The sequence below is a fragment of the Erythrolamprus reginae genome, chromosome 8 (genome assembly GCF_031021105.1).
Source record: "Erythrolamprus reginae isolate rEryReg1 chromosome 8, rEryReg1.hap1, whole genome shotgun sequence".
Lineage (NCBI taxonomy): Eukaryota > Metazoa > Chordata > Lepidosauria > Squamata > Dipsadidae > Erythrolamprus > Erythrolamprus reginae.
The window spans coordinates 5,804,719-5,820,347 of NC_091957.1; the positions used below are offsets into that span (position 1 = coordinate 5,804,719).

General features: G+C 44.1%; 1 protein-coding gene across 4 annotated transcripts in view; it reads right to left on the reverse strand.

Moving 5' to 3' along the window:
- Positions 1-15,629, reverse strand: part of CNTRL (centriolin) — a 71,108-nt gene that overhangs the window by 21,319 nt on the left and 34,160 nt on the right. For all 4 annotated transcript variants that reach the window (XM_070758567.1, XM_070758566.1, XM_070758568.1 and 1 more), the window contains 9 exons: positions 15,481-15,623; positions 11,868-12,045; positions 9,361-9,656; positions 7,583-7,788; positions 5,863-6,055; positions 4,562-4,692; positions 2,966-3,106; positions 1,824-1,950; positions 285-449 (listed from right to left, as the gene is read on the reverse strand). In XM_070758567.1, coding sequence (XP_070614668.1) covers positions 285-449; positions 1,824-1,950; positions 2,966-3,106; positions 4,562-4,692; positions 5,863-6,055; positions 7,583-7,788; positions 9,361-9,656; positions 11,868-12,045; positions 15,481-15,623 — 1,580 coding nt within the window. The remainder of the gene's footprint in view (positions 1-284; positions 450-1,823; positions 1,951-2,965; positions 3,107-4,561; positions 4,693-5,862; positions 6,056-7,582; positions 7,789-9,360; positions 9,657-11,867; positions 12,046-15,480; positions 15,624-15,629) is intronic.

Genomic DNA, 15,629 nt, shown 5'->3' on the forward strand with positions numbered 1-15,629 from the left:
ACAAATTTTGAGCGACAGGGAGCCACAGCAGAGGGATAAAAGAGCCACATGTGGCTCCAGAGCCGCAGGTTGCCGCCCCCCTGCTCCTGGGCAGCAAGCACAATTGATGGTACCTTTAATTTTCTGAATGAGGAGTGATGAATTAAACCAGTTCTCAAAATGGGGGCAGATTAAAACTAACAGAATCACCCGAGCAACAAAACCTGTTTCCAAATAAAACTTTTGAGCAATTGAAAAAGCGAGCCTCTTTTTAAAAAAAACCTGTAACGCAACCGGAAAGAAACCTTTATTAGTTGCCGTTTTTCGGTTATCTCTGCCTCTCCGTTCCCGAGAGCTTCTGCAAAGTTGGCATTTTTCTCAGCAATGCTGTCTTGGAGGAGACGTAGCTCGTTCCTTTTCTGATCAAGCAATCTGTCCACCACGTGTAACTCTTGCTGCTGGGAGGCAGTCTGCCAAAACGAGAAATCGCTCAGTTGTAAAAACAAGCCAAGTCTTTATTGATCACACTTCATGGCAGTCCAAATTCTGTCCTTTATTTTTTTTTAACCTGTCCTTGGTGGCAAAATAGGTAACCACATTCTGTGGGTGCACAGGAGCGCCCTGTTAATTAGTGGCTTTCCAAAATGTAACCAGCTCATTGGCTGAGTTGCTGGTCAGATAGCGATAAAGCCCACATGGCTCTTTCTAAATTGAAATACTTAGAAACATAGAAACATAGAAGATTGGCGGAAGAAGACAACCTCCTGGTCTATCTAGTATTTTATCTTAGGATGGATTTATCCCAGGCATGTTTAAATTCAGTTACTGTAGATTTACAATCCACGTCTGCTGGACGTTTGTTCCAAGGATCTACTATTCTTTCGATTAAATAATATTTTCTCATGTTGCTTCTGATCTTTCCCCCAACTAAACTCAGATTGTGCCCCCCTTGTTCCTGTGTTCACTTTCCTATTAAAAACACTTCCCTCCTGAACCTTATTTAACCCGTTAACATATTTAAATGTTTCAACCATGTCCCCCTCTTTCCCTTCTGTCCTCCAGACTATACAGATTGAGTTCATGAAGTCTTTCCTGATACGTTTTATGCTTAAGACCTTCCACCATTTTTGTAGCCCGTCTTTGGACCCGTTCAATTTTATCAATATCTTTTTGTAGGTGAGGTCTCCAGAACTGAACACGGTATTCCAAATGTGGTCTCACCAATGCTCTATACAGCGGGATCACAATCTCCCTCTTCCTGCTTGTTATACCTCTAGCTATGCAGCCAAGCATTCTACAGTAGTCCCTCACCTATCGCTGGTGTTACGTTCCAGACCTGGCCGCAATAGGTGAAATCCGCGATGGGGAATTTATCGACTGATAGTACTTATTTAAGTATTTATATTGTAATTGTTTGGTAAGTTTTCATTGTTTTAAGTGTTTATAAACCCTTCCCACACAGTATTTATTTTAGATACAGTATTTAAATACAGTATTTACAATTTTAGATTTTTTTTTCTTTCAAAAAACCTGCCGATCGAATTCGGCGGGCTGTTTAAATCTGCCGATCGACTTCCTCAGAAACCCGCGATGAAGTGAAGCCGCAGTAGGTGAAGCGCGGTATAGCGAGGGACTACTGTACTCGCTTTCCTTACCGCCTGACCGCACTGTTCACCCATTTTGAGACTGTCAGAAATACTAGCAATAGTTGCGCCAATATCATTGGTATTTGTGGATAATAAACTTTTCTAGTCTTGGCATCGTTTTCTATATAGCAACAACCTAGAGTTAGCTCAGAACGTTCCCCTTTCTGGAAAATGTGGATCGGGAAGGATTCCACCCACCTGATCTTTTAATCTATCCAGATCGTGCTTTTTGCTCAGGAGGATGTTCTCTGCTTCTTTGAGGATCTGAAGATGGTGGTCTTCATTGCCTTCTGCCACTTGGATGCCTGTTTGCAGCTTCTGAAGACTGGAAAATAATGAAAGCGGGTGTCGGGGTGTCAAATAGCGTCCAACTTTGATTTGAGAAACACTTTGACTCGGACTCTGATTTAATTTTGGATGCTTTTGAAACCCTGACAACAGGAGGAAGAAAGGTTTAAACTGCTGATACAGTTCTACAGAGGAATCACTGAGTCTGTCATCTGCACCTCTATAACTGTCTGGTTTGGTGCTGCAACCCAACAGGACCGACACAGACTTCAGAGGATAATCAGAACTGCAGAAAAAACAATGGCTGCCAACCTGCCTTCCATTGAGGACCTGTATACTGCACGAGTCAAAAAGAGGGCGGGGAAAATATTGACTGACCCCTCACATCCTGGACACAAACTGTTTCAACTCCTACCCTCAAAACGTCGCTACAGAGCACTGCACACCAAGACAACTAGACACAAGAACAGTTTTTTTCCGAACGCCATCACTCTACTAAACAAATAGTTCCCTCAACACTGTCAGACTTTCTACTAAATCTGCACTTCTATTCTACTAGTTTTTCTCATCATTCCTTTCACCCATTTCCTCCCATGTTGACTGTATGACTGTAACTTGTTGCTTATATCCTAAGATTTTTATTAATTTTGCTTCTTCATTGCTTATTTGACCCTTATGACAATCATTAAGTGTTGTACCACATGATTCTTGACAAATGTATATTTTATTTTATGTACGCTGAGAGCATATGCACCAAGACAAATTCCTTGTGTGTCCAATCACACTTGGCCAATAAAAATTCTATTCTATTCTATTCTAAACATAGGATGGCCCAGCTGCCCTTAGGTGAAACGGTTAAAGCAAGCAAGCATATTTGCCAAAATGGTTCATCTGTCCCAAAAGGCACAGAATTATAGATGCCAGTGATGTCATAAAGGGAATTTTCAGAGAAAGGCCCGTTGGAGATTATGGAGAAAAGTAAAAAAAATAGAGGATGAACACCATCTACCCAGGAGGTTTGATGTCCATCAGATGCGCCAGTCTAAAAATACCTTTCGGTCAATATTTCTATCTTCTCGCTCAAGACTTGAAATTCAGAATCTTTTGCTGATACGATTTGGTTGATTTCTTTCAGAATTCCTTCTTGGTCCATCTTGTGTTGTTCCAAATCTTGAACGTTTGCTTGAAGCAACCTGAAAGGCATCATCAAAAATCTCTTGACTGCTCGCCTGTGGAACATCGATTCTTTTTTGGTGTGTGTGTATTTTTTTTAAAATCATAACCTAAACGTAAATGTCGAACCGGCAAATTCTACAATCCACGAAACACATACATACAACCAAATAATGTTTGAGCTTTCCTCTCTTTCGTTTCCTGAATGGACCTTAGGAAAAGATGACATCTTTTTATTCTCCTTTTCGTATTTTTACCCTTCTTTGCACTTCTTCTGCAAACAAACCATTGGTAACCCGGGGGATTTCACATTCTCTTGAGGGCATGAGCAAAATTTTGGATTTTAGAAGATCCGTGTTTGGAAACTGAATTTGCCATTTGATTTAAGGGATGCTGTTTGGATTTTGACAAGATCAGGGAGAGGTTTATAATGAAATGGCTAAACAGGCACTGTGGTCAACACCGTAGTTAAATAATCAAAGTGGGGTAAATACAGAGGAGGGCAGCCAATGATCAAAGCCATTAAATTGATTGCAGGTTAAGAAAGTTGGGTGTGAATATATGTAAAGGTTGCCTGCCACACCAATTCTTCTCCCAGAGCAACTGTTACACGCCCGTAAAAGTAAACAAGGCTGTTAGTTAAATCAGAAGCAATAACTCTTTTATGACAAGAACTCCCAATCTCCTCAGCCACCATCTGGCCCTGTTATGCTGGAGTAAAGAGCCTGATCTTATTTATTTTGTCCAATACACAATGAGGGTTTTAGTGGGTATATATCTATATACACATAGTAAAATACATGATGAAGGTTATAGAGGAGATACTCATAGTAAAATATATCTAAGAAAGAATAGAAAAGAAGATAAAGTAATAGAACATATCAATGAAAGAATAGAAGAAGAGATATAGGAATAGAAGGAAGGTATAGGAGATATAGGAGAGCAATAGGACAGGGGACGGAAGGCACTCTAGTACACTTGTACTCGCCCCTTACTGACCTCTTAGGAATCTGGATAGATCAACCGTAGATAATCCAAGGGTAAAGTGTTGGGGGTTTGGGGATGACACTATGGAGTCCAGGGGGAAAGCATTTTGAAATTCCGTGATATTTCCCTGGCATGTCCCTGTAACTTGCGATCTAGTTAAGGCGCGATCGTAAATGACGTCATACCAAATGGCTAAGCCGTGGAGAAATATCGGTAGCTGAGGAAGCACGTTGTTGCCAGTTATGCTCATTTTTGCTTGACTCTGCCAGGCAGCATGAGCCATTTTTTTTTACATGTTCTTTTTTTATGTTCTTATGATCTTATGTACATGACTTTCAAACATTTTAATATAGTTTGTTTTCCCCCCCTGATTTATTCCGTTTTTTTCACAAGTTCCCTGATAATTCCATGATATTTCCCAAACTGCCGATTTCCCTGATAATTCCCCAATTTCCCTGTTTTCCAGCTTTGATGGACACCCTGTTCACCTGAGTTCCTGATCTGCTTTCACCAGCCTTACAGCCATCTCCTGAGTCCGCTGTTCAAGTTCCTCAGCTTCTTTCTCGGTGCGAGTCAAGTGTTGCTTAGCAGTGTTGTATTTCTGAATAGTCCCTTTGGTCTAGGAGGGGAAATAAAAAGTGTTAAGACTCGTCGAAGAAGAATTCATTAAATTCTTCTATGATTAGTCAGAGAATAATCGTTCTATCGGACTCATTCGAGACAATGATGAATCCGCATACAGATGGGAAGTTGAACAACTATCCTTGTGGTGTGACCAGAACAATTTAGAACTGAACACACTCAAAACCGCAGAAATGGTGGTAGACTTTAAGAGAAACCCTTCCACCCTTCCACCTCTCACAATACTAGACAACACAATATCAACAGTAGAGACCTTCAAATTTCTAGGCTCTCTCATATCTCAAGACCTAAAATGGTCACCTAACATCAAAAACATCATCAAAAAAGCACAACAAAGAATGTTCTTTCTGCGCCAGCTCAGGAAGCTCAAACTGCCCAAGGAGCTGCTGATACAGTTCTACAGAGGAATCATTGAGTCTGTCATCTGCACCTCTATAACTGTCTGGTTTGGTGCTGCAACCCAACAGGACCGACACAGACTTCAGAGGAGAATCAGAACTGCAGAAAAAACAATTGCTGCCAACCTGCCTTCCATTGAGGACCTGTATACTGCACGAGTCAAAAAGAGGGCGGGGAAAATATTTACTGACCCCTCACATCCTGGACACAAATTGTTTCAACTCCTACCCTCAAAACGTCGCTACAGAGCACTGCACACCAAGACAACTAGACACAAGAACAGTTTTTTCCCGAACGCCATCACTCTACTAAACAAATAGTTCCCTCAACACTGTCAGACTTTCTACTAAATCTGCACTTCTATTCTACTAGTTTTTCTCATCATTCCTATCACCCATTTCCTCCCATGTTGACTGTATGACTGTAACCTGTTGCTTGTATCCTAAGATTTTTATTAATATTGCTTCTTCATTGCTTATTTGACCCCTCTGACAATCATTAAGTGTTGTACCACATGATTCTTGACAAATGTATATTTTATTTTATGTACGCTGAGAGCATATGCACCAAGACAAATTCCTTGTGTGTCCAATCACACTTGGCCAATAAAAATTCTATTCTATTCTATTCTATTCTATTCTATTCTATTCTATTCTATGATCCAGCCTTTGGAAGGGCTAAGAAGGTGTAGGGCAAACAACAGCGAGAGATCACTGGCAGGTACTTTAAATCAATATATTAAAATTACCTTCCCTTGAGTATTTTCGAGCTCAATTTCAGCTTCAGCTAGAAGACCGTCCGCCTCTCTGAGTTCTGCCTGTCGTTTCATCAGTGTCTTTTCCACGCATTCAATTTCATCCAGGATGCTCTCATGGCACTGGATCGAATTCTCCAGCTCCAGCTGGGCAGCTGTGCTGTCCCCACGCCCTTCAATCAAGTCTCTAAAAGCAGAGAGAGAAAGGAATGAAGGAAGGAACGGGGACAGGTACCAAAAAAATACCACCGATTATCCCGCTGTCGTCCTTAGCTAAATTGATCCCATCCCTTAAACACCCGTTTTAAGGTAAACCAGAATTCTGAAAGGAAAGTTATTCATTTAATAAATAGAGATTGAGATTGATTGACTGGGTATATATGTGTGTTTGATTGGACAGTTTGCTAAAGGTTTTTATCGTTAGTTTAATGAGGTTTTTATTTATTTATTTATTTATTGGATTTGTATGCCGCCCCTCTCCGTAGACTCGGGGCGGCTAACAACAGTAATAAAAAACAGCATGTAAATCCAATATTAAAACAACTAAAGAACCCTTATTGTAAAACAAAACATACATACAAACAAACATACCATGCATAAATTGTAAAGGCCTAGGGGGAAAGAGTATCTCAGTTCCCCCATGCCTGACGGCAGAGGTGGGTTTTAAGGAGCTTACGAAAGGCGAGGAGGGTGGGGACAATTCTAATCTCCGGGGGGAGTTGGTTTCAGAGGGCCGGGGCCACCACAGAGAAGGCTCTTCCCCTGGGCCCCGCCAAACGACACTGTTTAATTGACGGGACCCGGAGAAGGCCCACTCTGTGGGACCTAACTGGTCACTGGGATCCGTGCAGCAGAAGGCGGTCCCTGAGATAATCTGGTCTGATGCCATGAAGGGCTTTATAGGTCATAACCAACACTTTGAATTGTGACCGGAAACTGATGGGCAACCAATGCAGACTGCAGAGTGTTGGTGTTATGTGGGCATTTTTGGGAAAGCCCATGATTGCTCTCGCAGCTGGATTCTGCACAATCTGAAGTTTCCGAACACTTTTCAAAGGTAGCCCCATGTAGAGAGCATTACAGTAGTCGAGCCTCGAGGTGATGAGGGCATGAGTGACTGTGAGCAGTGACTCCCGGTCCAAATAGGGCCGCAACTGGTGCACCAAGCGAACCTGGGCAAACGCCCCCCTTTTTACTGTTTTCACTATTTAATATTTGACTTTTCGTAACACTGTATTGTATTATTTATTGTTGTAAGCCGCCCTGAGTCCCATGGGATTAGGCGGCATAGAAGTCAATTAAATTACATTAAATTAAATTACCGTATTTTTCAGAGTATAAGACACACCAGAGTTTAAGACACGCCTTAGTTTTGGGGGAGGAAAACAGGGAAAATAATCTGCTTACTAGATTCATCTGGCTAGCATCCTTAGTCTGTTCAGCTTAAGCACATTATTTTATCCTCTGGTTTGGGCTTTAAAAAAAACGTTATTCAGAGAGAGTAACAATGAAATAGCTTACAATAATAATTAATAATAATAATGTATTAGATTATATAATATATGGATAAGAATGTAAAAGCTGGATGTTGACTTACTTGGAAAATATTTGGATTTGGATTTGTGTTAATGTCTGTTTATATGTGGATTTTTTTAATGAATAAAATTCAATCAAAATTACTTTAAAAAAAAGTTTTGCTACAGAGCTGACTCACATGTGTTTACTTCTCTTCTGGGCTGCCCGTTGCAGCTCTGCAACTTGGTATTCCAGCTCTTCTTTCTCCTTCAACAAATCCTGTATGCCCTGGTTCAGTTCTTCCATCTCTTTATTAGGTTCACGGGAAGTTCTGGAGGACCCATCTTTGTGTCGCTGAGACCTCAGTGCCTCTATGGTATCTTCTAGCCTCAAGATATCATTTTCCTGCAAAAGATGGGAGACCAAGTGCCTCATTATAATCATTAGATAGAGAATCTCCCGGTCCAGGCAGGGGATTCAGTATTTGAGTGATGCCAAACGAATAGTCAAGACTATTTTCCAAAGCATCAGAAGGCAAGACAGGAAACAACAGATGGAAAGTAACGAAGGAGAAAAGCAACCTGGAATTAAGGAGAAATTTGCTGTCAGAAATTGTGGGTGCTCTGACACTGGAGGCTTTCAAAAACAGATTGGAGAACCGTAGTAATTGGTTTCTGGACTCGATTCAAAGCATTGGTAATGACCTAGAAAGCCTTACATGGCATCGGACCAGATTATTTGCGGGACCGCCTCCTGCTGCCTGAATCCCAGCGACTGGTTAGGTCCCACAGATTTAGCCTTCTCCAGGCGCTGTCAACTAGACCAGTGATTTTCAACCTTTTTTGAGCCATGGCACATTTTTTACATTTACAAAACCCTGGGGCACATTAAGTGGCGGGGGGGGGGGGGAACGCTAAAAAAAGGTGGACAATTTTTTTTCTCTCTTCCGCCCTTTCGCTCTATTTCTCTCTCCCTCCCTCCCTTTTTCTCTCCCTTCTTTTTTTCTCTCTCCATCCCTCTTTTTCTCTTCCTTCCTTCCTCTTTCTCCCTCTTTCTCTTTCTTTCTCCCTCCCTCTGTCTCTCTCCCACCTTCCCTCCCTCTCTTTCTCTCTCTTTCTTTCTCTCTTTCTCTCTCTATCTTACTTTCTTTCTTTCTCTCTCTCTTTCTTTCTCTCTGTTTTCTTTTTCTTTCTCTTGCTTTCTCTCTCTTTCTTTCTTGCTTTCTTTCTCTTTCTCTCTCTCTCTCTCTTTCTTTCTCTCTCTCTTGTTTTCTTTCTCTCTGAGCTTCGCGGCACACCTGACCATGTCTCACGGCACACTGGTTGAAAAACACTGAACTAGACAATGTCGCTTGGCAGGATCTAGCGGAAGAGCCTTCTCTGTGGGGGGGGGGGCGGCCCTCTGGAATCTACTTGCCCCCACCCTCCTGAGCTCCTCGCCTTCCGTAAGAGTCTTAAGACTCATTTATGTCGCCAGGCTTGGGCTGATTAGACCTTAACCTCTGGCCAACAAATGATTGTATGGTTAAAAAGTGCTAAGCAGAAGGGCGGCATAAAAATTGAATGAATGAATGAATGAATGAATAAATAAATAAATGAATAAGATCACACAGGGTTGGCCTTCTCTGGGTCCCGTCAACTATGCAATGCAGGTTGGTGGGGCTGTGGGGGAGGGCCTTCTCTGTGGCCGCCCCGGCTCTGTGGAACTAACCCCCCCCCCCCCCCAATGTCCGTAATGCTCCCAACCCTGCTGGCCTTCAGAAAGGCTATGAAGACCTGGCTTTGCCGACAGGCACGGGGGGGGGGGGGGGCACGAACTGTACATCTTTCACGGCCAAATCCTATTGAATGATATGCATGTTTTGATTGGATGGCTGAGTTGTGGGTTTTAACTGGGGTTATTGGGCGACATAGAAGTTGAATGAATGAATAAATAATAATGAATTTCCTTTCTAAACCCGATCACGCAGCCTCTTACCAAGTTCCGGTGTTCAGGGATGTTGCAGTGAAGGACTCCCAGGGGAACTAAGGGCACCGAATAGTTAGCAGGAAGAAGACCATAATGCAGCTGGACTCCGGTGGAAGGTGAGCCGTAGACCACCGACATGGGAGGAACCGGGCCTCCATTGGCTTGCGCGGAGGGAGGTTGTAGGCCATACAGCACCGCCCCCGGGGGCACTGGGTTGCCATCCGGCAGCAGGGTATAAATGATGGATCCAGGAGGCGGAATACAAGGAGCAGCATTGGGGAGGGTCTCATTATCACCTTGGTGGCCTTCAAAAAATGATTTTTTAAAATTAAGTATAAACACTGAAATGCGAACATACGTACAGACAAAACAATACATTTACAAAAATACATATCAGTCTCTATAACCTTTCTAGGGTAAAATGTCCTAACATTAAGTTTTCATTTATATACCATTCATATAAACTGTATTTCCTTTATGGTTTTTATCTACTTATTAATAAATATGTATATCTTTTACAATCAAACTTATAAAATCCTATATTCATTTTTTTAACTAAACATTAGAACAGCCCCCACCCTCCTTGTCTTTCGCAAATTACTCAAGACCCACCTTTGTCGCCAGGCATGGGGGAGTTAAGATATTCCTTCCTCTAGGCAATTACAAGTTATGCATGGTATGTTTGTGTGTATGTTTGGTTTTTATAATAAGGGTTTTTAGTTGTTTTATTAAATTGGATTGTTACATGTTGTTTATTATCATTGTTGTTAGCCGCCCCAAGTCTGCAGAGAGGGGCGGCATACAAATCCAATAAATAATAATAATAATAATAATAACAACAATAACAATAATAACATTTATACACGTGCAGAGCTGCCAGACGAAGGGAACAGCTGAGGAACAAGGGTCAACGTGGGAGTTTGTAGGAGAGAAAGGGGAGTGAAATGAGAGAGGGGAGTTTGCAGGAAAAGGGAGTTTGTGTGAGCAGTCATGGGCCCATGTTTCTTCAGCACTCCGCAGACTTCACTGGCTGCCAACTGGTTTCCAGACACAATTCAAAGCGTTGGTTATGACCTATAAAGCCCCACATGGCATTGGACCAGATTACTTGCAGGACCGCCTCTTGCCGTATGAATCTCAGTGTCTGGTTAGGTCCCACAGAGTCATCCTTCTCCAGGTCCCGTCAACTAGACAATTATTATTATTATTATTTTATTATTATTTATTAGATTTGTATGCCGCCCCTCTCCGCAGACTCGGGGCGGCTCACAGCAGTGACAAAATCCATATACATTAACAAATCTAATAATTCAAAATGTAAAATAACACTTGTACATTTAAAAATCTAAAAGTAAAGAACCCCAATAAAAAACATACATACAGTCATATCATGCACAAAAACTACATAGGCAGGGGGAGATGTCTCAGTTCCCCCACGCTTGACGACAGAGGTGGGTTTTAAGAAGTTTACGAAAGGCAAGGAGGGTAGGGGCAGTTCTAATCTCTAGTCACTTGGCAGGACCTAGCGGAAGACCCTTCTCTCTGGGGGGCCCAGCCCTCTGGAATCAGCCCCCTCCAGAGATTCATACCGCCCCCACCCTCCTTGCCTTCTGCAGCAATCTAAAAAACTATTTATGTCACCAGGCTTGGGGTGATAAGGCCAATGAGTATGTGGAATGTTTGTGGTCTGAATCTGAACGAATGATTTTTAATGTTTTAGTCTTTTTAGAATGGTTTTAGATTAGTTATTATATTAATTGGATTTCAGATGTTTCATTGTATATTGTTTTTTTTAATATGTTGTGAGCCACCCCGAGTCCAACGAGAGGGGCGGCATACAAGTCCAATTAATAAATTAGTTCGCTTAATTGGTTCGTGACTCTCAGAGACTCCTTGCCAAGTTTGGGAAGATATCGGCCTAGCAGCTCTCCAAGCCAGAAAAGGTCTGTGACAGTAAATTATTATTATTATTATTATTATTATTATTATTATTATTATTATTAATATTAATTGGATTTGTATGCCGCCCCTCTGCAGACTCGGGGCGGCTAACAACAGTGGTAAAACAACATGAACAATCCAATTAATAAAAACAACTAAAAAAACCTTATTCTAAAAAACCAAACATACACACAAACATACCATGCATAACTTGTAATAGCCTAGGGGGAAAGGATAACTTAACTCCCCCATGCCTGGCGACAAAGGTGGGTCTTAAGTAATTTGCGAAAGACAAGGAGGGTGGGGGCCGTTCTAATCTCTGGGGGGAGTTGGTTCCAGAGGGCCGGGGCCGCCACAGAGAAAGCTCTTCCCCTGGGGCCCGCCAAATGCTTTCTTGAAAGACTTTGCTGGATGTGAATGAGAAGAATTCACAGTAACTTCATAAAAAAGGGATTTTTATCAGGACAAGGAGTCTGCTTTGTGGTTTGGGAACGCCTAGGTTAGAACAGCAAACAGCTACGTGTGTGCAAAATAGGGCCAGGTTTCTCTAGAAAGTAACTTGCAATCTGACTTACCGCTAGAGGACGGCTCCTGCAAGCCAGCTGAGCCGTGTATACAGCACTCTTTTGAAGCAGGATAATGTGCTTTCTTGCTTTCGGTCAGCTTCCTGTCCTGTTTGATGATGGGAGTCGACACCGGACACTGTAAGATAATGCCCGAATCTTTGGTGCTCTGAGACGCAGGAGTAGACACCTTGAAAAAAGAAGATCAACAACAACAAATAACCAACTTGAGAAGATGTAATGAGAGCATTTCAAGCAAAAAATAAGGGAGGAAAAGCTATTATTCGAGATCCTGTGTGTGTGTGTGTGTGGCTTGCAACAGGCAGAAAGACACCCATTGTATAAGAATAGAATAGAATAGAATAGAATAGAATAGACCTATAAAGCCCTTCATGGCATTGGACCAGAATACCTCCGGGACCGCCTTCTGCTGCACGAATCCCAGCGACCAGTTAGGTCCCACAGAGTTGGCCTTCTCTGGGTCCCGTCGACTAAACAATGCCGTTTGGCGGGACCCAGGGGAAGAGCCTTCTCTGTGGCGGCCCCAGCCCTCTGGAACCAACTCTCCCCAGATATCAGAGTTGCCAAAACCCACCTCTGTCGTCAGGCATGGGGGAATTGAGATATTCCCTTCCCCCTAGACTTAAAAAAAAATTATGCATGGTATATCTGTATGTATGATTGGTTTCTTAAATTGGGGTTTCTTTTTAAATTAACTTAAATATTAGATTTGTTTATATTGTTTTATTAGTGTTGTTAGCCACCCCGAGTCTACGGAGAGGGGCGGCATACCAATCTGATTAATAAATAATAAATAAATAAATAAATAATCAGGCATTTTTCTCTTTTTCAATAAATCCCTTTTATTTTTCCTTGTGGCAATTGTGCCTTTGGGAAAGCCCGCCTGACAATACATAACCAGCATGTGTGCAGATTTGATAGATAGATAGATAGATAGATAGATAGATAGAGATAGATAGATAGATAGATAGATAGATAAATAAATAAATAAATAAATAAATAAATAAATAGGAGAGTTGGAAGGTACCTTGGAGGTGTTCTAGTCTAACCCCCCTGCTCAGGCACGAAACCCTCCACTACCTGAGACAAATGGTTATCCATCATCTATTTAAAAACCTCCAGTATTGGAGCATTCACAACATCTGGAGGCAAGCTGTTTCACAGATGAATTGTTCTAACTGTCAGGAAATTTCTCCTCAGTTCTAAGTTGCTTCTCTCCTTGTTTAGTTTCCACCCATTGTTTCTTGTCCTACCCTCAGGTGCTTTGGAAGAAAGGGCTAGAATCAATTTGTGAATGGAAAGCCTCAAAATTACAGCATTCACAAAACATGTCTATAAATGCTGCAATTCTTCTCTTTGGGACATTCGGCTATAACCAGGCTGCAAGGAAAAATACCTGTAAGGAAAATGGGCTCTCTTGAAAAGAAATGGTGGATGATAGAAACTGGCTGGGCTTAGTTTGGGCTTCCACTCAGGAAAATTCAAAATATTTATCTTATTTCGGCTTAGCAAGGTGGGGAGAGGGTTACCAGTAGCCAGCTGCAGGGGGGATGAAAGGAAATAAAAGGATGCTTCCTAACTCCAGATGGGTTTTTATGAAAACAAGGGGCAGCCCTGTAGTTGATAGAAACATAGAAGACTGACGGCAGAAAAAGACCTCATGGTCCATCTAGTCTGCCCTTATACTATTTCCTGTATTTTATCTTACAATGGATATATGTTTATCCCAGGCATGTATAAATTCAGTTACTGTGGATTTACCAACCACGTCTGCTGGAAGTTTGTTCCAAGGATCTACTACTCTTTCAGAGAGAGAGAGAGAGAAGGAAGCTTGGAGTTATGTTGTGTTGTTTAAGTGTTCCCTTTATTTTTTTTTGAGCAGTATATGTTTATCCCAGGCATGTTTAAATTCAGTAACTGTGGATTAACCAACCACGTCTGCTGGAAGTTTGTTCCAAGGATCTACTACTCTTTCAGTAAAATAATATTTTCTCATGTTGCCTTTGATCTTTCCCCCAACTAACTTCAGATTGTGTCCCCTTGTTCTTGTGTTCACTTTCCTATTAAAAACACTTCCCTCCTGAACCTTATTTAACCCTTTAACATATTTAAATGTTTCGATCATGTCCCCCCTTTTCCTTCTCTCCTCCAGACTATACAGATTGAGTTCATTAAGTCTTTCCTGATACGTTTTATACTTAAGACCTTCCACCATTCTTGTAGCCTGTCTTTGGACCCGTTCAATTTTGTCAATATCTTTTTGTAGGTGAAGTCTCCAGAACTGAACACAGTACAGTGGTCCCTCGATCATCGCGAGGGTTCCGTTCCAGGACCCCTCGCGATGATCGATTTGTCGCGAAGTAGCGGTGCGGAAGTAAAAACACCATCTGCGCATGCGCAGATGGTATTTTTATTTCCACCGCAGCAGCGAGGAGCCGAAGATTGGGTTTCCCCGCCGCCTCGCTGCTGCTGCTTGTCCGCGCGCGTGCCGCCCGCCCCCCCCCCCCCCGCGCTGTTGCTGGGGCCGCTTCTCAGCTGAGAAGCGGCCCTGGGGTTTCCCCGCGCGCGCGCGCGCGCCGCCCGCCCCCCCGCGCTGTTGTTGGGGCCGCTTCTCAGCTGAGAAGCGGCCCTGGGGTTTCCCCGCGCGCGCGCGCGCGCCGCCCGCCCCCCCGCGCTGTTGCTGGGGCCGCTTCTCAGCTGAGAAGCGGCCCTGGGGTTTCCCCGCGCGCGCGCGCCGCCCGCCCCCCCCGCGCTGTTGCTGGGGCCGCTTCTCAGCTGAGAAGCGGCCCTGGGGTTTCCCCGCGCGCGCGCACGCCGCCCGCCCCCCCCGCGCTGTTGCTGGGGCCGCTTCTCAGCTGAGAAGCGGCCCTGGGGTTTCCCCGCGCGCACGCGCGCCGCCCGCCCCCCCCCGCGCTGTTGCTGGGGCCGCTTCTCAGCTGAGAAGCGGCCCTGGGGTTTCCCCCGCGCGCAGCGCGCGCCGCCCACCCCCCCCGCGCTGTTGCTGGGGCCGCTTCTCAGCTGAGAAGCGGCCCTGGGGTTTCCCCGCACGCGCGCGCGCGCCGCCCGCCCCCCCACGCTGTTGCTGGGGCCGCTTCTCAGCTGAGAAGCAGCCCTGGGGTTTCCCCCCGCGCGCGCGTGCCGCCCGCCCCCCGCGCTGTTGCTGGGGCCGCTTCTCAGCTGAGAAGCGGCCCTTGGGTTTCCCCGCGCGTGTGCCGCCCACCCGCCCCACGCCGTTGCTCGCGCCTTACCGGGGCAAGAGGGGGAAGACCCAGGGAAGCCTCTGCCCGGCGGGGAAACTCCACCATCTACGCATGCGTGGAAGGGCACGCATGCGCAGATGGTGGAGTTTACTTCCGGGTTGAAAACTCGCGATATAGCGTTTAGCGAAGATCGAGATCGCGAAACTCGAGGGACCACTGTACTCCAAATGTGGTCTCACCAGCGCTCTATATAAGGGGATCACAATCTCACCCTTCGTGCTTGTTATACCTCTAGCTACGCAGCCAAGCATCCTACTTGCTTTTCCTACCGCCCGACCACACTGCTCACCCATTGATTTGATTTAAAGTTTCTTTCGAGGCAAATGGTGCGACCGTTTTCATACCTGGGATGATGATGGCACAAAAAAGAGATGCTGGCTTTGCTGGAGCGGTGTCAGGAAGTTAGCGATGGCATCGTTCTGCTGAGAGATGGTACGTCGGAGCCCTTTGATTTCCCCCAGGATGCTTTCAATTTCAGCCCTGTTGCCTACGA